The sequence below is a fragment of the Falco punctatus genome, assembly GCF_963210335.1.
Source record: "Falco punctatus genome assembly, chromosome: 6".
NCBI lineage: Eukaryota > Metazoa > Chordata > Aves > Falconiformes > Falconidae > Falco > Falco punctatus.
Genome location: NC_137585.1, coordinates 62714103 through 62741148, shown reverse-complemented (window position 1 = coordinate 62741148; position 27046 = coordinate 62714103). Strand labels below are relative to the sequence as shown.

General features: G+C 45.9%; 1 protein-coding gene across 7 annotated transcripts in view; it reads right to left on the bottom strand.

The window, feature by feature from the left end:
• Positions 1-27046, bottom strand: part of PLXNA4 (plexin A4) — a 470690-nt gene that overhangs the window by 407894 nt on the left and 35750 nt on the right. For all 7 annotated transcript variants that reach the window (XM_080393434.1, XM_080393431.1, XM_080393432.1 and 4 more), the window contains exon 3: positions 13144-13326. In XM_080393434.1, the coding sequence (XP_080249560.1) occupies positions 13144-13326 (183 nt within the window). The remainder of the gene's footprint in view (positions 1-13143; positions 13327-27046) is intronic.

Genomic DNA, 27046 nt, shown 5'->3' with positions numbered 1-27046 from the left:
AATCCTTTTTAGAACATGAGGGTATATATAACACCTTGGTGAACAGTCCTACATCTGCACATACATGCATTATGCCAACAATTTGTTAAAGGCAAAGAACTGGAATACTAATTGCCACAGATCTTTTAATCTCTTGCTCTCCATCACTGCTTTACTGCACTGCCAGTCCCCTATAAAAAGTCAGAGTCCCCTAAAAATGAGAGGCGGGCTAAAAATAATGAATTAACAATCAATGTTCAGCTTTAGCTTGCTGTTATAATTATTAACAATTAGTGTCAGCATGCAGGTGTTACATTTACCTGCATTTCCTCAGCCCAAGCAATCCTCTTTGCTCGAAACATCTCAGTCATGCAGTCCAAAGCCGAAGCTGTGTTACATCTCTAAATTAACAGATGCAATACGCCAAGGTAGCCCAGCACTACCCACCATCCTAAAATATTTTCTTTTCCCACTATATTATGATAATTTATTTCACTACTGGGGCTCCCAGGTGAGTTCAATTCTCCAGTTTCCAAGCAGACAAAAACGCTAACCCAGCAGAAGTTGTTTAACAAAGAGCTTAAATGTAGCAGTCTCATAAGAACTTGCACCTCACCATATATTGCATGTTAAGATAGACATGTAAGGAAAACAGAGAGATACAAATTTGGAAGCATTTTCTTTTTCTCCATGAATAGAAAATTAGCTATAAATTCAAAATTTAGGTGGGATTTTGGGAATTAATTTACATCATCACAAGGGGGAGAAGGGGCTTGAAAGCATCAAAAGATTTCGACTTTCCCATCTCACAGCAGAAATACCTGTAAGAAGAGAGCTCATTAAGCAAAAAAAAAAAAAAAAAAAAAAAAAAGGAAAAGAGAGAGAAGAGGAGACGGGGAGGTCAAATAACCATAAATGGTTGTTTCATAGACCATAAAACTTTCAGAGCTTTGGAGGTTGGTTTGTTTTGTTGAAAAAGAGGAGGGAGAAGCAATCAGTTTTGATTTGGCACAGGTCTGGGTTTGGGTTTTTTTTATTTATTCTTTTTATAAAATTTTCTCCATTCAGTAAGAAAGCAACCAAATGAGTTCTTCTCATTGTAAGAGACAGGCAAATACTCAAACCTAACAGGCTGCCAAGGTCCTATCACTTACCAGCACAGAGATGCTGTCTCAAGGGCAAGAGAAATGCATTAGCATGCACCACATGTCCTTATCACTCAGGTTAGCTCTATCATCAATATGTTCCCTTAGACCCCAAGGAGATAAATCGATTGCATATGAAATCCAAGAGAAACCCACAGAAACTTGTAAGCAGTGGGGGAAAGATCAAAGTGCCTGTAGTGTGTGAAACCAAATCCACTCCAGCAGATATCACAAATAATAAACTCTTCCTGATAACCCAGCCTTAATCAACCGTATGACAAATGAGGCAAACAGTGAGATTTGCACAGTGCCAGTCGCTATGTTTAATTAGATTTCATCGGAACAGTTCTGAAAAATTCATATGATGAGGTCTTTGCCGGTCTCAGTGATAACCTTTTCCCTGACATCACTGGAATTTATTGCCAGCCTCAATTAAAAAAAAAAAAAAAGTTACAACAACTCAAAAGGAAAGATAACTCCAGACCACAGCCATGAGCATCCCAGCAGGGTGGGATACCAGCATGACTGGCAGTAGAAACCGTGGTTTCCATTTCCAGGATGCCACAGATACAACAGTGTGCTGAGGTCCTTTGCCAAAGTACCACATCAGCTAGAAGAATAACCATCAGTAAAGGTTCCAAAACCCACTGAAGCCCCTTAGGAGTTCCTGTTTTATTATCCAAAGTGACCCAGCCCTGTGAATCATCAGCAGAACATGTTCAGCATGACAGAGTGTAACCAGAGCTGAAACCCACAGATGAAACCCACAGATGACTGGTTCCCAGCTTTGCTTCTCTTGGCACCCCTAGGGTCCCAACCCATCTCCCATTAGAGCCTGGGAGTGCTCAACTTGTTTCCAACACACATTTCCAGGCTCACTGCACCAAGGGGGATCCCAGCTTGGAGGCATTGGCACATACTTCGTGTAATATGCTGTTAATATATCAAATACAACTCCTACCAGGAGTGATCTTCCATGGGACATGTCCCATGGAAGGGATATCACTCCTAAGACAGTCCTGCTGTGTCTGTTCAGCTACGGATACCAGCCCAGTTAGTACATCTATTTCCTTTTGGGGACGTGCATTGAAATACCGCTCCAACTCAAGCTCTTTTTTAATTTAGGAGGTGAAAGATCATCCTTGGTGTCATAGCTGGTATAACACTGGCCAGTATGAAGAAAGCCAAGCAATGACAAAGTTCACGAAAAAGGCATTATTGACATTAACCTAGATTTGGCACCATCAGGTTACAGGCAAACCCACAGGGCTAGCTGCTGCCACCACAGCTAGTAAGATGCTTTCTGGTCACCCTGGGCACGGCATGCCAGGAGACTTTGATGGAGTCACAGCTTTGATTAACTGCCGTGGTCCAGCCTTCCGCCTGTATTTCTATCCCTCACCCAGCAACAACAGCTTTTCTAATTTCAGAAAGGGCCAGGAACCTGCAGCTTTTCCGTATGGTTTCATTTAGGAGGGGTGAAAGGCTACTGACAGGGTTTCGAAGAGATGGAAAAAAAAAAAAGAAAAAGAAAAAAAACAAGTGTCAGACCAAGCAGGAACAGATCCCTGAATCCTGCATAGCATGCTACACATGTCTTCACTCCCGCAGACACCATATGGGTTGGGGTCTACAAAAACCAGTACAACTCTCTCATGCTTCCCCCCAAGCTCCACATACAAGTCCAACAACCAGCAATCCATCAAAGCTTGATTACTCTCAAGCTAGGCTGCCACCAAGACGAGAGAGATGATGAAGCATAGCAAGCCAAAAGTCATTAAACCCAAATGAAAGAAACACGAGGGGAAGAGATCAAGTTGGAAAGGAACAGGGGGGATTTTATTTCTGCTTTCCTTCACAACCACACCAGCAGCACTCACAAATGGTGGATATGCAAATGATGCTAAAGCCCCCAAAATGGGGTTTGCAACCGCTGTGCCGATGCTGTGGGGCTGCCGCACACTGGGGAGCCAGGGTGTGTGCTAGGGAGAGGTGGAGAGAGGCTCTTCAAATTAGTTCAAGCCCAAAGTTGCTTATCCTAACAAAGAGAGGCACGTTCCTTTTTTGCCTTTTAATTAAGAGCTGGCTCATAAATCAAACCTCTTGTTCCTACACTTTGATGTCAGCTGGGGGAAAGGCTCTTTTCGAATAACCAAAGCCCCCTTACACAAGCTGCAGTCCCTTCTCCAACCCCAGCAGCACGGCTAATTCACCCCCAGAAACACCCAGCTATGGGTCACACTGCACAAAGCCTCCCCTGGCTTCAACATCAGCAAAGAGGAGGAGAAAATCACTGTTCAACTAAGCATTTCCCTACATTTCCTCAGGGGTATCCACAACTTACTGCAAATTAAAGGGTTCCTAGAGGTGGGCTGGGGAAACTGTTTAAGGCAAATTGTTTTCACAGAGCAATAAGCGGAGAACAAAGCCTGAGGTGCATGAGCCTAAACTCCTAAGCAGTATGTGTTGCATGCACACACATATACAGATGCACTTTTAAAAATACATTTCAAAATTCTTCATCCATGGCTATTCTGCTTTCAGCCCCACCGACCCATGCTCTGCTGTCTCTGCACTGCACTCATTTCTGGTAGCGCCTGGGAGAGGAGCTAAAGGTGCCGGTCCAGACTGCAGCAAATACATGCAGCAAACAGTCCAGTCGAGACTCTCAACAAACCCTTGGACAGCATCACAACTGAACAGTGGGAACAAGGAGCTTTCATGCAATGCATATCCTGCAGGCACAAAATGAAGGCCTTCAGAGAGAGCAGGGAACCGAATCTGGACCTCGTCATCACGGTCCATACCTTCACCAGTGCTCCACTCACCATCCCCTGCTGCATCCCTCCTGTTTCCTTCCTAAAGGCAGGAGCTGTCAAACCATGATGTCTACATCACTGCCTACCTGGGGCTGAACCGGGGATCAGCAATGTGGCCAACGGGAGATGGGGGAGATGAGACAGGCCACAGGGGTGATCTTGGGCACCGATATGGCTGCAGAATGGTAAGGGGGGTAGAGTGGAGGATGGTGAAAGGAAGAGACAAATGCACAGGGCCTTATCAGGGGCTTGCTGTTCTTTCAGCTGGCTCCCTGATAACATATGGAGCTTAATCAAATATGCAAATGATGTCCTATCTAGAGACAAGGGAAATAGAGAAATAAACCCAGAGACCATACATGAAAACAAGCCGATAAAATGAGGGAGTGGGTAGAAGGTTTCCTCTTTTTGATAAAATTATTTCAAAAGATTAAATTAAAGCAAAAGTAATTAGGAGAACCGCACTTAAGCCGACTTCCCGTAAGAAGGGTCAGCAGGCAAGAGGCATTCAAATCAAAGGCAGATGCAAGAGGCACTTCAAGGGCTCCCTGAAAAGTCATTATCCCAGTCAAAAGGAAAGGGGATAGAGAGGAGGAAGGAATGACAAGAGCCATTTTGGCTGGGCATCCATCCGGGCATTAGATGGAGTGCGCGGGAAGTTAAATAGCCTCTCTTTGTCACCCTGGAGAGCAGCAGTATCAGGTGATGACCAAAGCTGATCACCTAATGTCCCATGCAGAGCACTTCTCAGAGAACAGAGAGATAAAACCAAAGAGGAATAGATAGACCAGGGGGACACAGGGACGTATCTTCTTTATCTTATGCTTTTTCTTGTATCCCACCCCTGCATGGTTTCAATCAACAGCACAGCCACACCAGGTATTGCAGCCTGAATACTCCACACGACTTGTACAGTTAGGGACACCATGCAGAAAACCACCTGCCACAAGGCAAGTGACAGCCAGCATCACTGCAGACTGTCCCCCAGAAGGCTGCAGGGCCCATGGCTTTCAGTAAGGTAACCTGCAGCAGGACACTGCTATCTGTCCCTTTCTGGCTGCTTTTGTCACTAACATCCCTCTGCCTGCACAGCATGCATCCTCAGCCACCTGTGGGGAATCCAGCTCAGCTGCTTTGCCACTGGAAACCTGTCAAATTCAAGCTGCAGCTTCTTAAAGGAAGAGTTTGAAGAGACGCTGGTACAACCTGCTGCTTTCCCTGCTGCAGTGGGCCCACAGAAGCCTGCTATTTCTCCAGGAGTTAGAAACAAAAACCCACACTGCAGCACCACTGATACAGAATTTGGAGGGATTAGGCAGGCTCTTGCAAATCTCTCTGCACGATCACAAGATCCCACCTCTGACAAGAATCTGAGGCGCTGTTAGAACAGAACCTCCAAAAAAAGACCGGCACTCAGCACATGTACGCAAGGCACTCAGCAAAAGCACAGCTCAGCCAAACCCTGCACACCAGCACAGAGATTGCTGAGTAGTCAGAAAGCAGAGAGGGGTACTTGAGGGAGAGACACGGAAAATTAATTGCTGTCTGCCAAAAAGCAGGCTTTAACTCTTGCTGGGAACAGCAACCTTCCTAGCAGAAAGAAAAAAAAAAAAAAAAAAAAAAAAGAGAGAGAGTTTTCCTACTGCAGTTAGATATTGCAATAAGCAACGAGCTAACCGCAATGTGCTACACTGACAAGTTGTAGCCTGAAGTCCCAAAGCAATGGAAATGAGGGTGGTGAGAAGCGAAGCACCCGCTTGCAGTGATGGAGCAATTAGTGGGCATTTAAAACAACTGTCAGCTGCACCAGTTCAGCAGCAGAGAATGGATAAAGGCCATCTGGTGTGGTTTAGGGCAGGGTGTTTTGCAGCAGAGGATGGATCATAGGGTAACCCAGGCTAGAAGGGACCTCAGGAGGTCTCTAGTCCAACCTCCTGTTCAAAGCAGGGTCAGCTGTGAGATCAGACCAAGTTGTTTTGTCCATTGAAGCTTGGAAAATCTCCAAGGATAGAAACTGCACAACCTCCATGGGCAACCTTCTTCAGTGCTGGTCTGTCCTCGCAGGGAAAAAAATTATCCTTATATCCAGTTGGAAGTGCTGTCATGTCAACTTATGCCTGCTGTCTCACATCCTCCCATCATTCACCAATGTGAAGAGCCTGTCTCCATCTTCTCAAAAACCTCCTTGTAGGCATGGGAATGCTGCTATTAAGTCCTTCCAAGTTTTCTCTTCCCCAACCTGAATAAGCTCATTTCCCTTATCCTCTCCTCTTCAGTCAAATTCGCCAGCTCCTGGACAGTCTTTTTACCTTCTCCTCAATTTGTGTTGGCTGATCAATATCATCTTTGTACCGAAGGGCCTAAAACTTGGCACAGTATCTAGATATGGTCTAGCAACTGAGGTCAAGATGATCACCTTCCCCTCACACTGTTAGCAGCGCCTCTATTTGCGTAGCGGAGGACGTTGTTGGCTTCTTTTGCTTTTTTTTCTTTTTTTTCTTTCTTACACTGATGGCACATGTGCAACTTGCTGTCTACCAGGATCCCCAGGTCCTTTTGAGGAAAGCTGCTCCCCAGCCAGGCAGTCCTCAGCCTGAATCGTTGTAAGAGGTTGTTCTTTCCCAGGTGCAGGACTCCCCAGTTCTTCAGTGAGTTTCTGTCTCATTGCTCCATCCTGTCTAGGTGCCTCTGGATGGCCATCCGGTTGTTCAGCCAGATCCTCCCAGCTGACTGCATCCCTGGGCTGAATGCAGATGCCCAGAGGAACCTGCTTCCCACCTCATTCGACATCTAGGGGGTGAAAGATGAAGTGCAACAGAAAGATGCCCACCCGCTCGCAAGGCTTTGGAGCAGTAGAGGACGAGAGAGAGCACAGCAGCCTAAAACCAGGATGCACAAGTCCTGCATCTTTGATTTCACTCATGGAGATAGTATCTGATGACCCAACACTTTTAGGTCATGTAGGATTCCAGTATCACCAGCCAATGACTTTTACCTGACCCTGTACAAATGGGTGTCACTGCCCAAGGTCCACACAGACTCCCATCACCACCCTTTCGGGGCTGCCTGCTGGTACACCCAACACCAACATCAAGTGCAAAGTACCACAGCTACCAAAATCACAGCTTTTCAAATGCTACAGCCAGAAAACTGAACTACTTCTTAGGTATCTAAGCTGGCAACAACCTCTCAAAGAGGGACTGTCTATCAGTGTAGGACAGACAACTGCAGCCTTCACAGACGTCAGATGCGGACGGGAAGCAGTACCGCTCCATCACAAGTGAGTGAAGCACTCGAACTCCTGCTGATTTAGGAAGCTGTGAGGAGAGGCCAGGGCGAACAAGCCCCTCTCACAGAAACCAGCTTCCCAGCAGGAGCCAGAGCCTCTACAGCATGTTTTCAGAGCAGTTAAGTCCACTTGCCAAGCAGTTGGGGTAAAAACCATAAAATTTTAAAAAACCTGACTCTTTCAAAGTAACAGAGGGAAGGAGAAGGAAGCTGAATTTCTCTGCTGACATTCACACAGAGCTGTCAGCAGAAGAATATCCTCCAGGGAATATCAAAACTGAGCAGGGTTTCTCATCTTGTATGTATTCAGAAACCCCCTCGCCTGGAGAAACAGTGAGCATCTCTGTCTGCCTGCAGTTATCACAAGACTGAAAACCTGTGCATAGCAAAACCAGTGCTCTCTCATTAGCTCCAGCTCCTTGGATGGGAGGTGAAGTATGAGAGGAAAAGGAAGATACTCCTCTCCATGTGGTTATGTCACGGTATCACCAATCCACCCAGAGCTCCATCACCTATACGTCTCCACCCACTTCTTGCATCCCTTTTACCTTGCTCAAATTTTCTAGCATGAAGAACTCCCTTCATTTCATTCCTTTCTTGCCCTTGAGAGCAATCCAGCCCTATGGAAGAACGTGACATGCTGCCAGTCCCACCAGGATTCAGCTGCTCTCTCCTGCTAACTGGATGAACCCTGCTCTGGGAAGGGATCTCACCCCACATGTGAGGGGACAACGCCTGTACCCAGAAGACCCATCATAGCAATCAGCGATGGCTACAGAGGTGCAGGTTTGGATGTCCTGAAGGGTTGCCTTACTGAAGGAGTCCTGACACTACCATAGACCAAGGTGCATCTTCTCCAAGACACAGGCTGACTCCTTCAATAGCTGTCAGTGGTTCCCACTCCCTTTCCAAAGTAGTGGGCTGTAAACAGCACTGTACAACCAACCAGGAGAGCTGTCAGCTGGCTGACAGGACAGGGTAGCTACAACTACGTGGCCAGAAACCAGCAGAAGCTCAGACTTGCATGTACTTTCCAATCCAAGTGTCTATCCAAGAAAGCTAGCCTTCCCCAACGCAACTGTGAGATGAGCCAAAATGAGAATTACAAATCAGAGCTCTCAGATCTTAAAATCTCCCAGCGGTGTTTTGTCTCGGGATCCAAAGAAAGCAGGGTCTCCAGGTTCAGGGTAATCCAGAGGGTGGTTCATGAAACGGGTTGATACTGAGAAATTTCTATTAAATAGAGGTGACACCTGGTGAGAAGTGCTGGCCAGATTTCAGAGCTGTCTGATCTGAATGAAAACCTTAACCCCGAATGGCAGTCGAAACCTAAAAAGCCCTTCAAAGACCTCAAACCAATGGGATCTTATGAAAAGTGAAATACAGGCCACAGGGTGAAAGAACTGGGTTTTAAGCCAAATTCCTTTCTCTGCAAAGAATTTAGCATAGAAGAGTCTCTGAGTGAAATATTTTGATGAAATAAAAAAGTTACTTCTTATGGGGAAGTTTCAAATAAATGTAAATTACTACTACTCCATTTTCAAACAAACATTACAAATTGACAAAAAGCTTTGTTTCGTTAGAAGTGCAATTCCTAGGGCTGTTCCCAGGTCAATATTTGTAAACTCAAACCACCCTCTACACCTTCATCTACACACAGAATAATTGCAGGTAAGCTGTATTGCTTTGACTGGAAACTATCTGCACAAAAGCAATGACCCATAAACAAACGCCTAGGGAAGGAATACAAGGAATACTGAATACTGCTACACGCCCTTAGTGATGACAGGTATTTATGGCACATAATTTGGCTGGACACACCAGAAAAAAAAATCCAAAACAAGCATACAAAACTGTGCAAACCATCCTCTAGCTTTCTTCTGCTGCCAGAGTGAAGAGCTAAGCTTGTAATGAGAGAGCGTGCAAAGGGGAAAAAGAGCCAGTGGATTTTAGCACATGGCTGTTTTGGGGCCAAGCAGTTTGTAGGAAGTGCGCACCCAAGAATACCTCCTGATCCTGATGGTTTACTGCCCTGATTGGAGAGAGACAACACAGACATTCGTTCAATTCAAGTGAAGCTTTCGTATCTCCTGAAAACGATTGCTAAAAAGTCACAGGGGTGCGAATTGACTTTCAGCCATGGGTTTTGTTCAAAACACTTCCCATCATACATCGGAGCTCACTCTGCCAGCAGAGCCCACCAGGCACCCTGGGGTACACTAAAGCTGTGGCAATGTTCACCAGCATGGTACAATGTGGTACGGAACACAGGGAATGCCACAGGCCAGCCAGCACAGGAGGTAATTACAGATATTGGGATCTGACCAAAGCACTGCAAGATGAAATATTTCTCATTAAAGAGTACCACAAGATCTTTAATGCCCACAAGTGGTCAGGAGCTGGTTTTCCATCTCATCTGATTTGTCTGGATTAGCTGTTTGATATAATGGCACACCTCACAACCTTTAACACATTCATTTTCTCCAACACTTCTTGGAGCAAGCAAAATATTTCCTACCTTTTGCAGGACAGAAAGTGAGGTATGGAGGTACACCAGAAGTTTCTGGTAGAGAACTGAACCCAGCTGTCTCCCAGCCCGCTCATCTCTGAGCCACCCTTCTCCATCCCAAAGACACCACCAGCACCCATCAGGCCTTTAATCCATGGATGCTGGTTTCTATGCATGAGATATGGACAGTGGGAATTTTCCTTCTCTGTAGCTCGGCATTTTTGTCCTATTTATATCTTCATTCTGCAGGGCCAGGCTGTGCTGTGGACGAGCCAGCAGAATTGGAAGGCATATCTCTACAGCACATTATTCAGTGCCTTCCTGTTGGTCTGCACACGTAGCTATGTGAATGAGCGAGGATTGCAAAATGTATTTTGCCTGGGGCAGTGAAATAGCTGGGGCCAACCTTGTCATTCTGTTTCACTCACTCTTTTCCTACCCTATCTCTATCTTGGTCTTTCCTTTTCTTTCTCTCTTTGTTGTCTTGGTTACATGGGCAGATTCCTGATACGCTGCTAGTTTTCATTTTAATGATATGTTCCTGTAAAGCACAATATTTTACTTCAGTTGCGTGTGCCACTGGATAAATTCCTTTGACATATGTGACATTTGTGTATCAACTAACAGATATTGCTTTATGACTGTGGGTATTTTGCAGAGAATTCACGGATTGAATACATCAAAATCTGATATACAGTCTGCCACTTTCATATAAAAATATACAAACAGAGAAAAGGACTGAAACTGCATGAAAAATAAGGAAAGTTTCATCAAAACCAACTTGTAATTACTTGCAGTGAGTCTTCCAACAACTGAGTAGATCCTGCTATCTTGAAGATAATCTCATAACTCCTCTCTTCATGCTATCCAAAATACTTCACTGTAACTTGACCAAGTAGCTGCACTGCACCAGGAGAAACAGCAGCGTATACCACACGTGGTAGGACCCAGCAAGCAGAAGAAAAAAAAAAAAAAAAAAAAAAAAAGACAGCTCCCAGGCTTTGTCCACTGGTACATGGAGTTTCATCGAATCCTAAAAAGCTTATTCCAATTTAACCATAGGCATTTTTGTTTTAAACATAAATCAAACTTCATGCTAACATAATGGATTATCCTGGAGTTGCAAAACCAATGCACTATTTCCCTTCCTTCCAATTCAAAAGCACTTGATTGATGAGCCAAGGTGGAAAACAAAGCTTCAAAAAGCCCATGAAGTCTTGGCAGGGGCCAAGGAGTGTCAAGTGAAAATCTGCCAAACTGGCCTTGTGTGGCACCCAGAGAGGAAAACAGGCTGGTGTCCTGGGCTCAGATACCCTCAGGAGCTGTGGAAGCGGGCAGGGTGTGGAGGAGAGTCAGTGCTTGCAGAAATTGTAGCAAGGATAGGGCTGAATCTGTAGGAACCAAAGGTTTCCAGGAGCCTGGATCAACTGCTCCAAAACAATCACACGTGTTTAGGGGAGCCCCACTTTGCTATGCCTTCTGCCACTCTGGTGGAGACTTATTCAGCTGAGGAAGATCTCACCCAAGACTCCAACTCTGCTGTGACACGTGGACCCAAGGCAGTAAACACAGTCAGAATATTCAGCAAATTAGGCAAAAGGGAATAAAACGAAGCTTTCTCAAATTACATCAGCCAGTTCAGCTCCCCTCTTCTCATTCTTTACCCTATAAGGCTGTCCCCACTCTCTACCACACTCCATAAAGCACTAAAAGCTTTCTCTCCTGTTTTCCCCTATTAAAAGGAATCAGATCTCAGATTCTGCAATGTGACCTGTAAAGGCAAAGACAGAGCTGTGTCTGAGTTGGCTTCTCCTGAAGCCAAAAGGAAAACCAAAAGCTTGCGAGTACAGGGAAGCAGCAGTCATTCTTAACCATTTCGGTCTTTTGTATATTTACCATGCAGATCTCAGCTACCCTATTCTCCCCCACCAAGAGACGGACTGGAGAACTAAACAGTTTATTATGATATCATAAATGACAGGGAAGCAAAACCTAATTAGTCAGGGGAGGAGATTATTTTTATTGCAACTCTTTAAAAAACAATTTGGCTCCTTTTCCACATGCCTGAATAGACTGTTAAAAACAAAACAAAACAAAAACCCAAACCATTCTCTTTTCAAAAGCATCAGCAGCCTTTCCTCTGTTGAACAAAGCCAGAGACATTTGCCAGCAGGCAGAATCTTGTTCCCCTTGCAGATCTCCCTCAGCACAGGGGCATTGCCATCTGAATCTACAACCCTGATTTTCTTTTTAAGTGAGGAAACAGGTAGAAGAACAAAACCAGTGATTTCAGACCTTCCTTAAGCATCTGTGAACAAAGGACTCCCTCCCTTCCTTCCCCATCATACACGAGCCATAATAGATCACCCTTTCATAGCACCTTCCTCTCCCCAGCTTAGAAGTTTTTATTTGCAAAAGGAATTCAAAGTGGAATCAACACCCAACCCCCAAGGCTCTGCCCAAGTTCCCTTCCCAGCTTTTCACCCATCCCCATCACGATGGCAAAGCAACAATCTCCTCACACATACAATATTTTGCAACATTTCTGGGCTTAGCATTCAGACAAACATTGTCAGACTGGCACCTAGGGGTTGTAATAGTGGTGGCGCCCATAATTAGCATGAGAAGGTCCCTTCTAGTACCTCTTCTTGCCTTGAGAAAACCACAGGTAGATGATTCCTAGCTTCCACCTCCCAAGCTTCTATACAATCGCCTTACATGGCAAACTACAGAGCCACAACCATGCAACAGGCATATTTTTAGTGAGAATGCACAGTGACGAACATAAACACACTCTTTATTTTATTTGTGTTTATGTGGCATCAAACATAAGCATAATGCTCATTCTTGTTCAAGACACAGCCTTCCCTTGATGAAAATGCTCTTCCTTCAGTACAAGCGCCCAGCCTGACCTAAACAGAGATTGCTAATACCACACTGGGCTCATGGTGAAACCACAGTCTGGTCATATTGCTCTGAAGAAAGATCTCCAGAGCATGAACCCTGTTTCCGAACAGACCTCAGCCACAGTCAGTTTTTCCTGTGGAATGCACAGACACCCTGTGATCAACTACTTAATTAGAGATGGTCTGAACAAAACAAAAATCTGTTGGATGCAAACTGCATCAAGTCTGTCTGTGGCTGTATCAAGTCAGTCTGTGGTTTGACTTCAGAAACATTCAGTTGCTGATGAGCAACAATTTGGAAAAAGGATTTTATCCTTTCTCATACCAGCTTTATCCCTCAAGTGTGAAACACAGGAGTTTTTTACCAACTGAAACATTTTCTATCCTCAAAGTAGATGATGCACCTTAGGATAAGGACTGTTTTCACACTCAATACAACACTGCAAATCTCCATAAGAACGCAAAAATCTGAGTTAGAGGACCACATTAGGTCTTACCTTCTTAAGCTTCCCAGTCTTGGTGCCCACAAAAGCCAGGGAGTGGTTCTTGTAGACATAGGCAATCACAGACGTCATTCTGTCTCCATCCTCAGTGAAAATGGGGAGCCCTCGCACCATGGACGATACTCCCAAGGGGGCATTCATATCCAGGCCACAGAAATTGTCATCAATTGTTAACAGCTATGAACAAAAAGAAAGAGAATGTAAAAACAAATTAAGCCATCAATTCTTTAGCCATTTGGGAAGTATCCATCCAAACGGGGACACCATTGCATAACATGCCTATAATTTATGCAGACTGACAAATCAATGACAAAGACAGGACTGGAGAAGTACAGAGGTGGAAAAAATTTGTCCAAAGTTGCATGATGACTTACAGACAGAAAGAGAATTGGAAACTTTCTTCTCTTGAATGACAGCCCAGCAGGATACATTACGTTAAGCCTTTTTCCTACCGCTTTGCCAGTCAGTTTTACCAGTCAAGACCTAGCAATCAAAGACAAAGTCTGCTGAAAATGTCTTAAATATATCTAGTTCTGTCAAAAAAAAAAAAAAAAAAAGTATGCATATCATTCCCATGGGATCCAGAATAAGAATCACTGAGCTAAATCTGCACTGGCAAGTAAAACAGACCCTGGCCTGCCCTCTGGCCCAGAGACCCAATAGTGTAAGGCTTACACCTATGAAACCTAAATAACCGCTTCCCTCCTACCTCCAAACCCTGTAGCATCACTTATGCTACATCTGGGAAACTGTAGTCCCCCAGGGCATGTCCAGGCATCACCTAGGAGAGGGCTGGTCAGCCCAGGCCATACCTGCAGCGGGGGCCACGCTAGGGATCAAACACTACGCACAGTGACTGCACACACTCCCCGCTCCTGGGGACAGTTTAATCATGTAGTCCTGGGTTCTTCTCTCACACTCTTCAGCCTGGGCACTTCATCCCTCTGGGTCTCCATTTCTTCCCTATGAAATGGAGATTATCCACATTTATCCATCTTACTGTAACACACTGAAGCTCTTTGGAGAGGAGGGAAGGTTTCACAGCTGTTATGAGAGCCTTCCAGTGTTTGTTGAAGATGCCCAGGAATTCCTAACCACCAGAGAAAGGACCCTGTTCATTAATGCTGCTGCCTAAGCTCTAACACCTATTACATTTGAACTCAACAGGCTTATAATCAGACAGATGCTCCACGGGGATCCTTGCACATGAATGCACGTAGTCTCTAGTTATCACTGAGGATGCTTCTCTGGAATTCAGGGAGTTACAGAAGTACAGCAGCAGAGCAGTACAGACAACTCTTCTACCTTAAGGCACCATCTGGACAGTAGGTGAGGCCAACAGAGGTTGCCAATATAAAGATCTTCACAGAATAAGTCAAATAAAGATGAAGCTCCGAATACCACAGTACACAATTGCCAAAACAGTTAGCTTTTATTAACTTCACTGGGACCCTCACAGATTTGAATTTAAGCATCCACTTAGAATATTTTGCTGGACCAAGGCCTAGAACTGTAATTATTAATTGTACAGGAGTGTTGCCTCTTTTTCACGTATCAGTAATAAAGGACCATGACAATTATCTTTCTGAACTCACATCTTCCTGGAAGCACAGTTAAAATATGTGCTGCTCCTTACTTGAGTTCACAAGCAGTAAAAGCCTGATAGTTGATTCATTTTCTCCTTACCCAGCAATTACAGGGAATAATTACAGATGGTTTTACTGAATGAAAGAATAATGTATCCTAAATGTACTTGTAAACACATAAAACCTATGAGGAATTCAAACAGCCATTAGTAAGGAACAGCTAGTCTGAGCTCTGGCCTGCAAGAGTCATTAGTGCTTGTGGACTGCCCTTTCCGACCTAAAACAGCAGCTCAAAGAGCAATTACAGATCAGATCAACAGCCTCCATGGGCAGCAGACAGGATGTTTCTAGTCTACAATAATGACACAAAGTCTAAGATAAATCTGCATCCTGGATCCAAATGCCAAATTCATCTGAGGTCTAGTGCCACCAAGCTGACGAACACACTTCAGAGAGGCAGGACACCCCTGCTCACAGCATGGCTTGCAAAAGCGGAGTGTTTCTGTGGATAATGAGAACACGCACAGCTTCATTCCATGGGTCAGGATGGAAAAGCTGCGGCTTGATTACTCAGGAAGTACAAATGTGTTTGAAGCAGCAACGCTACCCAGATCTTTCTGTGAGATATGGGATACCGGCTGTCAGAGATGAGCTAACAAGAGGAGCATTGTGTTGGTCTGATGTAGTGTCACAAGCATTCTGTTCACTGATTCACTACCCAACACATCACCTGGTGCGGGATCCTTCTCACCCAGCTGTAGCTATGTAAAATCTTAGTAAGTATCCCACAGTAGTCCTCTAAAGCTACCTCCGTAATCAACAGAGGAAAGGAGGTATGTCCAAGAATAAGCCATCCAACCAAACTTGTAATGCACTGGATCACCTTCTGATAGAGCCAGCTGATTTCAAAAGGACTTCAGATGATTCATTCAGCTCCAGCATCTAACATGAAGATGTATCATGCTTTGAACCGAAGGCTGGACTATATGACCACTTGAGATCCCTTCCAACCAGGATCCTGCGGATGTAGGATCTGAGAAGAATCCAGGTCTTGAAGTCAGGTCCAGTTTGACTGGAAACTCTTAAGCTCTCAAATTAACATGATCTGTGTTTCAAGGCTATAATAAAACTGCGCATGTGTCTCACTCAAACCAAACCTACAAATAGCAGAAAGCGGGGCAAGGAAAGAAAGTCCGGCTTAATCATGTTTTTAAAGGAAAACAAGAAATGGGAAACAGCATCCTTCACCACCAAAAGGATGAAAACCTTAACAGTGCCAGCAGATGTCTTACCTAGGATGCGGTGTATGAAGCTCAATCACTGACAAGCAGTGAAACAATAGCAATCAAACAGAGCGGGCACAGTTAGAGGCATCCACATTGGCATAACACAGTCCCCCTCCCTGCAGCACAGCCAAACCCAGCTACGTGCTTAGAGACCAGAAAGGACCCATGCAATCATCTGCTCTGCCTTCCTGCGTGACCCAGGACCTCAAATGTCAGGCAGAAGCAACTTGTCCTGTTTTGCAGGGAGATAGAAGCTACTTCTGCTTGCTCCCTAGGGAAGTCTGAGTCTGCATGGCTGTAAGGATACATCCCTGAGCCCCCTGTAACCTGCTCTATCAACAGCCAGGATGTGTTAGCTAGAGTGCATGATTGCTGTAGATGTATATCAGAGCTCACACAGCCAGCGTAAGCTCTCATCCTCCTGCAAAACCCTAAGAGGATAGAGACCCAGAGATCCCAGCATCAAGCACAATAACCTGTGGCTGATCTGTAGCGCATTTCCAACCTGTTGAGACTTAATCCAATTGCCACAAGTTAGCTCCTTCTCCATCAGACTGGTCCCAGTGCCAGCTGAACTAGAACCTGCCCATACTGGGGCTGATATCATGGTTTCCCCCCATACAGACACAAAACTGAATGTAAGCCCATTTATTTCATCCTATTTCCTTGACATTATTTACAGAAGGACACATTCTTACAAGAAAGATGGGAACAGATTTTTTTAGTAGGGCCTGTAGTGACAAGACAAGGGGTAATGATTTTAAACTAAAGCAGGGTAATTTAGATACTAGGAAGAAATTCTTTACTGTGAGAGTGGTGAAGCACTGGACCAGGCTGTCCAGAGAGGTGGTTGACATCTCATCCCTGAAAGCATTCAAAGTCAGGTTGGGCAGGGGGCTCTGAGCAACCTGATCTAGTTGAAGATGTCCCTACTCATTGCAGGACCTCTAAAGGTCCCTTCCAACCCAAACCATTCTATGATCCAAGCACTACCGCAAGGCTGAAGAGTGAAATCAGCATTTTCTCTTACATGGCATAGTTCAGATGGGATCTAGGACCATCACAACACACTCTAGCCTCCAAGACACGCAAAGTGGTGTGTGAGGGCAGACATGGCCATGATGTTCACTCACACACTGTTGTGTGAGTGACAGAGGCGCAATCACAGGGTTGTGGTTTGCAATGTGGACAGCCGTCCCCCAAGAATAGCAGCAAGTCCAGCAAGACACATGCCACATGAAAACTACTTTCATTTAACATATTTGGGTTATTTCCTCTAGGGATCATTTGCAAAAAAATGCCAGCAAGCAAAACCCTAAAAATAAACATCACCCAGCTTCTGTGCAGCTGTGGCTCTCAGCTGCACACATGCCTTTGTAAAGACAGAAATACAGTCATCTTCTTCAGCAAAGAGAAACACGTAAGGAAGTTTGGATTTATGATGAAAGGGTCAGGAGTTGCAAGCACAGGTTTATTTTCAATTCCAGACACTCCTAGCAGCAATATAAAGTAGCCACGTTAAACTCTCTGGAGCTTCTCTTCTTGGCAATTTCACATTAACGACTTTCCAGAATGAAAGCAGAGGTGAGGACATGAATTCACTCTGCTTGCAACACTGCTGCTGCACCAGCTGGGATATCAGGGAGGGGCAAAGGGAAGATCTAAAGAGACAGGAGTAAGATCAGCAGTTCCTGCATCCTCAGCAGTTAAAATCTAACCCAGAAATTCACAGCTCAGTCTGTAGGTAACTTGGGAGGGAAGGGGGGTGCAGTGGTTGAGGTGCTGGACTGGAGTCAATCAGTTCATCATCCCACACCAGGTTCCCACCTACAAGAGGGAATATTACTCACCACCCCTCTGCCCCAGGAAAGCTGCTAAACACAGGTTTATAAGGTTCTCTACACATCTGAAATATCTTCATGTGAGAATGATTGGCATAAATGCCTTCCCAAGCCCCACCACCTCCCTCTCCATCTTGGGAGAATGTGCAGGGGGGAGCCAGCTGGTGAGAGACCAGTCTGCTCCTGCTGCCGCTCCCTGCATCAGCAACCAGAGAGTTCATCTGCAGCCGTGACACTGTGGCCAAGTGTCACATTCACCAGTGAAATAGGAAGGATGTGCAAAAGAATGGGCCTGATTTACAGGAGGATTCTGGCAGACATTTGCCTTCTCCAGGATTAAGCCTATCAAATAAATAATTAACACATCCAAGCCCTCCTGGAGAGAATGTTTTTACAAGACTGGTGCTGGCTCAGTCCCTTAGGGATCCGCTGAGCCCCCAAAACCCCCAAACTCAGCAGAAGGGGTAGAGCTCTGATTACAGCACCTCCATCCCCATCATCATCTGATTCCCCAGCAGAGGCGAGCACTTTGGCATCGTATGAACGGCTGAAGCACCAGATATTAGGGGGCCAGTGCAAACAGGGCTCAAACTGCAGTTTTCCCTTAAAGATCTGGTTTAGCTATCTGCCTCTGAAACAGCCCCTGATAATCTAATATAGTCTAATCTATTATTTGGGAAAAGCTTCAATAAAGGATTAGCCATCCCTTGTTCCTCCTTGCTTTCACTCCAGCAAAATTTTCTCCATTCAAAGCACCAGGGGCTTTATCCAAGTATCTCAGCAGGCTCCAAAGCAATTTCACAGACGCACTGGGGATAAAGGCTGTCCCAATGGCCAAGTCTTGCCTTTGATTTACAGCTAAGACCTAACAGCCCTGTCTTCATATGGTGGCAGGTACTTGGCTCCTAGCTCTTGTTATCTCAGGCTTGGCTACGCCAGACGATGGAGGAAACTCATACATTATGGCTGTCTGTGCTGCCAGCAGGGCCAGGGAGCCAACTGCAATAAGAAATCAACAGTGATATGTACCTGAGTCTTCACAAGGAGATATCCAAGGTCTTTTCCATCACCTGACTGCAAGATCTTCTTTCCTTCCTGACTGCAAGGACTGAGTGAGGGTGAGGGCAAGCATGCGTTCTACTCAACAGGATATTTAAAAACCTAAAGAGATGGAAGCCCTAAGAAAATTTCTCACCAGGAATCTCATAGTACCTGAAGAGCTACAGGCTAGGAAATTTAGGCTTTAGATCACTCGGTGCAGGGGTGATCCATAAATTCCTAAGCAGCAGATCTGCAAATGTTGAAAACTATCTCCCTGCAGACCCTAGGTCTCTAAACTCCAATGGCACCAGTATGGTGCACAAGGCTTGTGCTTCTCCCGTTTGCCTGTGCATGTCCTTTTGACGGTATAAGCATGTGCTTCAGTGCCTAGTGAACTTCTGGTTAGATGCTGGGTTGCCCTACCCCTGGCATTAGGACCTTGGCTTCCTTGAGCTGGATTGGCTGTGCCTCTGACCTCCAGCAGTACTGCCTCTGCTTCTGGCCATGCTGCCTCCAAGTCTCTCTTCTGACTCCTCTGAGACCAGTGGAATTTATTTCACCTGAACTTCTCCCCATGATCTCTTCTGTGAACTTTGACAGAACCATCACATTTCAGCCCACTGGCTGTGTCTAGCTATGAGGTCCTACTGCAGGATGGAGACAGCCCCTCTGACTTTCACTTTGTGCCACATCATTCACGTAATCCGATGCCTGTTACTGCCACCACCACCACCCACCCACCCCCATCACACACATTCCTGACAATGGGTCAGAAGAAGGCTGCGGGCTTGTCCAGTGAGCATCAACATCTGTAGACCTTTGTCATCTGCAATTCAAAGCCATGGGGAAATTTTGCGGACAAAAAGATGGGAACCCTGAGCCACCAACCAAAGATAGCATAGATCACCAACCAACCCACTATTCAGCGGTTAGCCTGCAGTCTAACGGAATACAAAAATATCCAGTACCGTTTCCCCAGGGTGCTCTGTGATATAATGGAAGCTGGATAGTGAGCTAGCATTTGGAAATACATTATAATTGCACGCTGCTTTTCACTTGTGCAACCACAGCAATGGTTACCATGCAATTACATGTCACCATATACAAATGACAGTGCAGTTACAGTAACTTTGCCAATTACAGGGAAATTGCACCCACTATGCTAAGAGGTTTTCATTCAAACATAATTCAGGAACCCAAAGAACAGGGAGAAAAGTTACTCAAATGGACTAGAACTGGTACAGGCGCTTGGTTTTTAGGTCTGTAGTTTAAGCATCAGTTCAAGGACTGGTGTCAAGTTTCCAGTGCTGCAGAGTCTTAATGTAGTACAGACTTTTTATGCCTGCATTTATGTTCCTGCTATACTGTGAGCATAAGGCTTCCCAACAGTCTATACCATGTACCTCCACATCGTAAAATTTGTAATTTCCTGAAGAGGAGGCTGCCTTTCCTACAGAGACCAACAGGTTTTTTTAGTCTTTAGACCTTTTGCTCAGCAGAGCTGGGTGATTATTAGTAACAAGTAAATGTTGCTATACATTTAGTACTTTCTAAGTCCTGACTTTCTCAATGATTAGCATACCTAAAGATGTGTACAATGTACATTGGTTAGTGAACCTCCAAAAGTTTTCTAGACCACAACATTCAAAATTTTAAGCAATACTGGCAGTAAGTTTGCTTTCCTTACTTTCTGCTGGAGATCTCTCCCCGGAGATGCAGACCACAGCTTTCAGGGTCTGCTGACTCTGTCACAGCCACAAAGCTAGTGAGCAGCAACTACAAATGCTTTCCAACCTGTGGCTTGCTCTCGAACTCCTGTTCCCACTTTTGCTATGTGTGTTGCCTTGCAACTGGCATGGGATAACAGCATTTCTGCTCTGGAAGCAGCGCTGGGCTATCAGAGGGAAACAGTTCGTGCCTCCATGGAGCAAAGTCTGGAAAGCCCAGAGAAGCACATCATAGATACCAAGAGTGTAATGTCATAATAACTTACTTGCTTCTTGGTCACTTGCAGAGAAGACACTCCTACCATTACAAAGGAAGATGCAATAAGGATCCAGCCTGGAACACCAACAGGTTAATGAATCTATGTTACTGGTAGATGATGTACTGACACCCACTTCACCACATCCCTCAGCTCCTATGTGAACTTCACCTCCAAGTGCCTGCCAGGAGAAACAGCCACACTATGTCCAGATACACAAGGTGAGGTGCGGAACAGACTCGGATACTTGGCAATATTTTTTAGTGGGATATTTACAGTTTCTGTGTTTAGATGTTGTAACTTAAGTGATATTTCAAGTGCCTTGCTTAGACCCCAAGAGTCTGATATAGTCAGGGAAGAGAGACAGTACCTCCAGCAGCAACGCAGCGTCAGACTGAGATAGTACAAACACTCCCATTTATGGAGGTCTTCACATCCCACATCCCAAACAGCATCGCTGTGTCAGCCAGATCTCCCTTTTGCATACGTCATTTCCATCCCCTCAAAAAAATTTCCAGCATTGCCATTACAAATCTGAGTGTTAGCACACCAAGCCACACAGCTGGAATGAAAATCACAGAATCACAGAATGGTGGGGGTCAGGAGGGACCCCTGGAGCCCCCCCAGCCCAGCCCCTGCTTCAGCAGCTCTCCCAGAGCGGGCTGCACACAGGCACGTCCAGGGGGGTCTGAATGTCCCCAGAGCAGGAGACCCCACAGCCTCTCTGGGCAGCCTGTTCCCCTGCTCTGGCACCCTCACGGTAAAGAAGTTCTCCCTCCTGTTCAGGTGGGGCTCCCTGTGCTGCAGCTTGTGCCCGCTGCCCCGTGCCCTGTCGCTGGGCACCCCTGACAAGGGCCTGGCCCTGTCCTCCTGACACTCGCCCTTGAGATGGTTGTAGATATTGATAAGATCAATCAGATCCCTGAGGTGCGGGGTCACTGAGGTTTATCCCCTCACAGGTGACAACCGTACCTACAAACAAGAAGGATGGATGAACCTGGCGAGCAGCAAGTGTGCCTATAAAAGGAAGCAGAGTTCTTCTGCAGTCCCATAAACTTCCCCTTGCTGGCTCAGAGGCTGGACAATCATATGGATGAGGCACTGAAGGATAAACAGAGGGATATGATCTCTGTGGCTTTCAGCTCAGCACTTTCCATGAGCTTTAAAAAATTCACTTAAAATTTTTCACACGCACATCAAAAAAAAAAAGATATTGTTGAGTGTGGAGACTCTGCCTTTGAAACCGCCATGGTCTATCGGGCAAATAAGCATTTAGGGATTTTTTAGAAGTGAACTATTGATCAAATAAGCTGCAGGAGTTCTTCTGTAAGAACATACTCCAGCAGCAAAGCTGTGTTATGCACCTGAAACACAGTAGCACCAACTTCCCCTGGTGCTGCTGTAGCTAAGATGGGGAGTAAGAGTACCAGAGAAAGAATATCTTAGGTGAAAAGTTTTCTGTGTAGGTAGAAAGACACCTTTGAAAGAAGTGCTTGCCAGCTGCTGCATTTTATCCTAAAGGATGTTGCATTTCCATGATTGGCCGAAGGTGGTCTACATAACAAATGCCTGTAAACATCTACTGTGGTGATGAAAGAGGTGTAAGAAAAGACTGGAGCTCTTTCCTCTGCCAGCTATACCCTGTAAACCTGAACATCCTTGGGTTTCTCTCAGGCATGTCCATCCAACAGAGACACCTAACAAAGAGACATTCCCTTCCCCAAGTTAAAATATCCCATGTCCACCTTCACCAGGTGGACACAACAGCCACACTGCAGGGCTCTTCCAAGGTAACCACAACAATACCCTTGCTGTCTGTTGCATGCAACGTTGAAGGGTGTAGAAGCTTTCCCTTGCTGACCTGTCCTCCCTTTCACAGACAGTGTGCCTGGCCCGTTATCTCCCAACACTTGCTGGAAGCAGAAAGGTTAAACCAGCATTTCTGGAGCATTTCTGCTAGCTACCGGGCACCCCTCATTCCCATTCCAGTGACGAACACCAGCACCTTGCCGGATAGAGTCCAGCTGCCTCCCTTATGCCGGCACCACCAGAGATTCTCCACTGAATCACAATTACTATAATTATTATTTTGTTACACAGACAAAATTATCATTTGGGCTGCAAAATGCCACACACACCAACAGTGCTATAGAAATTAAACAACAATGCTGCTTTGCATGCAAGCAACACCTTCGCCCAGAGATCCCAGAGCCTCTTAAAAGCATTAATTAAGCCTCACCACAGTCCTGTGAAGGTAAGCTGACTGTTGTAATGAACAACATGTATGTGCTGTTGCTCTTCAGCAGGGGGAAATTGAGTGAGCTTGGCTGGGTACAAGAGGCCCCAGCTTGCTCACCAGATACAAGTCATGCCAAGCTCCAGGGCTGCACATCTGTATCAAGGAGAACCGAATTGTGCCTGGTCCTATCATCTCACAGGAAATGAATTTAAAGAAGCCTCGTTATCAGCTTAAACAACAAACTAAAGCACTAGAGCCCTGAAAAGAAAAATCTCCCACTTGCTGCCTCTATCTGTGCAGATAGATCTCTGTACTTGAGGAATTCAGAGCACTTGTGTCAGTCGAGTATAGTAGATTCACTGAAGCAGTTATGCTCAGCCTGCTCCTGTGGCTGACGCAGGGCTGGGGAAGCGGCAGGCTGCAGCCAGCCTCAGAAGCAGGGACACCACGACAATCCCAGCCCTGTGCTTCTTGGTGCAGGATCCTGACCAATAGCCCCTACCCACTGGTAAGTGCTGGGTCATTCCCTCATTAGGAGCAGTACGCTTTTATTATTCCCTTCCGCACGCTCCCTCACTCTGCCTCTCCCACTCTCTGTGTCTAAATACACGCCTGGCTAATATCGCTTGTTTACAGGATAAATCAGCTGAACAAATCCTATTATATTTTGGAACACTGACAATAATGGGGTAATGACATTGAAACAGGGAAAATACGATGTTGTTCCTACTGATCTAATGTCACCCACATGCTCTATCAGCTATGCCAGCTCCAGTACTGCATGGAAGAATCAGAGGTCTCGCTGTCTTTCTCTGGTGGTACCATTTAGTTGCAAGTGTATCTGGGTGTCTTGCCTTGCCTGTGTTTTAAGTACTACTTTAAATATTTTAGATGTTATTAGAATCTGCACCATAAAGCAGAAAATATTGGGGCTGCAATGTTTACTAGCTCCAAAACTGAAGCAACTGGGTGCTGGTGGCCCAGGGAAGATGTTAAGTCCTACATGTCATGTAGTTTTCTGAAGCAGAAAGATGCAACATGGGTCTGCATTTCAGCAAGCAACAATCATCCACTTCCTTACATCTATCTGTGCAACAAAGCAGAGCTGAAGAGGACAGTTCAGAGGCAGATGTGTGCAGGGCACCCAGGTCCCCCACTTCAGCCTGATCTTGCACATATCTACCCAGCCAGGTCCGTGCTGGCTCTGCAAACACCACATTTTGTCCCAAAGCTGTTGTCACGTTACTCAAAGACTGGGCCAGTGCTAATAAAATGCCTCTCAAGCAAACTTACAGCAGAACCATATCCAACATTAGCACAGCTATGTAGATGCCAGGCTGGCAGAAATATGGTCAGATGAGATTTGGCCAAGTCTCTGTAGTTACAACAGCCTTTCTCATGTCCACCTTCACACCAGTCCTCCAGCATCTGTATTATCCTACCTGGTATAATTGTGACCCATGTTTCCATCCAATTTAGATAAATAAACACGCTTGTTTTGGGGAGAGGAAGGGGGAGGTCTTATGTCCTGACATATAAAATAGACATGCACATCAGATCATTCCCAGATGCTAAACATCTTTGCTGATTCTGAGACAGATCCTGAACTATTTTTCACCCCGACAGCTACACTTGCATCAGGCAAGTGAGAAAGGGTCTGTGCAGGATCTAGCCCAGAAAGCAATGCTGAATCCAGCATACCCTCAACCCCTTCCTCAACAGAACAGTTATTGTACAAACTCCAGTGCCCGCCTGCCCCCAGCCCGGAGGTGCTTTAAATAGCATTGGGCTCATGAAGAGAGCTGGAGTCACTTTGCTTCTGGCTTTTCCAGGACAGCTGGGTTTTGCTTGCTGGTGTTTTTTTGTTTTCGGTTGTTTGTTTTTTTTTAAAAAAAACAAACACACCAACAAAACAAACAACAAAACCTGTTGCACAATCACTCCCACTGGCCCGCAAGGCAGCCTCCTGGTGAGGCAGTACAAGGTCATGTTTGAGAAGTAGCTGATCTCCCTGCATGGAAGAGAATGCGAGGAGACCATATGGAGCCCTCCAAAAATGCAAGGCTGAGCCACAGGCGACCGCAGGGCTCAGCCACAGAAGAAAACAGCCTGGGTTGCTGGCGGGGGGGGAGCAGCAAAAATCAGTTCCCAGAAACAAATCCGATTATCCATGTGGCAAGCAGCAGAGGCAAATGGCACAAGCAGCAATGGAGAAGCTGGCACCTTGCTCACCTGCAGAAGCAGCTACTGGGGCACCACCAGGACCCAGGACTGAAGCTGAGCTGCTCAGGCAGAGTCCAGAGATGGAACTGATGATGGGGGAGGGAGCTGCGCCTGAAATATCTCAGACACAACAGCGACTCAGCAGCCTTGGGCCCTGCTCTGTCCTCAATGAACATGTTGTGTGAGTGAGGGAGGTCAACCAGACGCAAGGAGCCAGGAGAGAACAGCACTGTGCACGGCTTTGGCGCCTGGCCACTTAAAGGCACAGGGTTTCCTCTGGCTTTATGCTTGGGAAGTAAATAAATAGTTTTGAGAAGGAGGTTGTTTCCAAAGCATGCTGCTTTTCCCCCCTCCCCCGCCAGGAGAAGCAATGAGGATTTTGGAAGCAGAGGTTGCAGGCTGGGGGTGCGATAAGAAGGTAATTAATTACCACCAGCATTATTTCTGCATGCACACTGATCTGGAAGTATCCTTTCAAGGACAGGTGTTTAATACAGACGAACATACTTAATACCTCAAATGCAATCATCCTCTCCATACAATTAGCCCCTGGTTTACAGCCCTCAAGTGCCAGCTTCAGTTGATGTAGGTGCTTAAGGGGTTTTGTCTTTCTCTCCCCCAGAGCCTCCAAAGCCACTTTTCTTCCTGCCTGGAGTGCAGAGCACTTCACAGAGGCAGGGAAGTGTCCTTATCCCTGCTAGCTGAAAGCAGAGAGGTGGCACATGGGAGGAAGGACTTCCACCGAGGAAAAAGTGAAGATGAACCCATGTGGTGCCTAAGAAACCCCTGCAAATGAGCTCCCGCCAGGTTAGTATGTGCATGCCTACCTGAACAAGTGGTGGGTTTTTGAGGATGTCCACAGGACTGGGATGTTGCCAGCAGCTATACCCAGGCTGAACTAAGAGCTCATGCAGAGACTGGAGAGGTCTGGTAGTGCTCACCCAGCACTGCTCAGCCATAGGCACATATATGGATTGAAAAGCCAGGAGGGTCTCATTACAACAACTCATTAGACCCCAACCATCATGTCCCTAGCACGAACACTAAGCATGCTAATCAATGAATTAGTGCTAATTAGTTAACAAGACTGCTGGTCATCCCACAGAGGAAGGGCTAGGGAGACTTCCCTAATCTAATTACAGAGGTGCCAGGACCTTGCTCAGGATAGTGGAGATTTGAACTCAGCTGTTCTCCATTAGCCTGAGGAGCATGGCCCTAGATATTTCTGGCTACTTCCACCACTGACAACAATCATGAGAAATACCAGCCACATTGCTGGAGAGAGCTCACTGCTCTGCTTTTGTCTGAGCTGCCTCATGTAGCAAGATAATGTGACATTCCAACAAAGTATCTTTCACCCCAGAGCATAGCCAACTTTGCAGGGGAGACGATGGTCAGGCCTGCTGGAGGTAAGCAAATGAAAAGCAGGAAGGTGCATGGGGGAGATTTGCAAGTCACAGAGGTCAGCTGCAGAAGCCCTAAGCTGGCACCCTGCCCCTTCCATTAAACCCCCCATCCACTCCAGCTCCCAGCATCAGCAAGAGGACGCTTGTTGCCTCTTATCAAAGTTGCTGGGCTCAGCAGGTCACTCCAACAACACACTCCGCACACAAGCACTCCAGCTCCCATCCAACACAAACTGATGTGACCAATTATACAAATACAGATCTGGCAGTAATAATCCCGTTTGCTCTGTC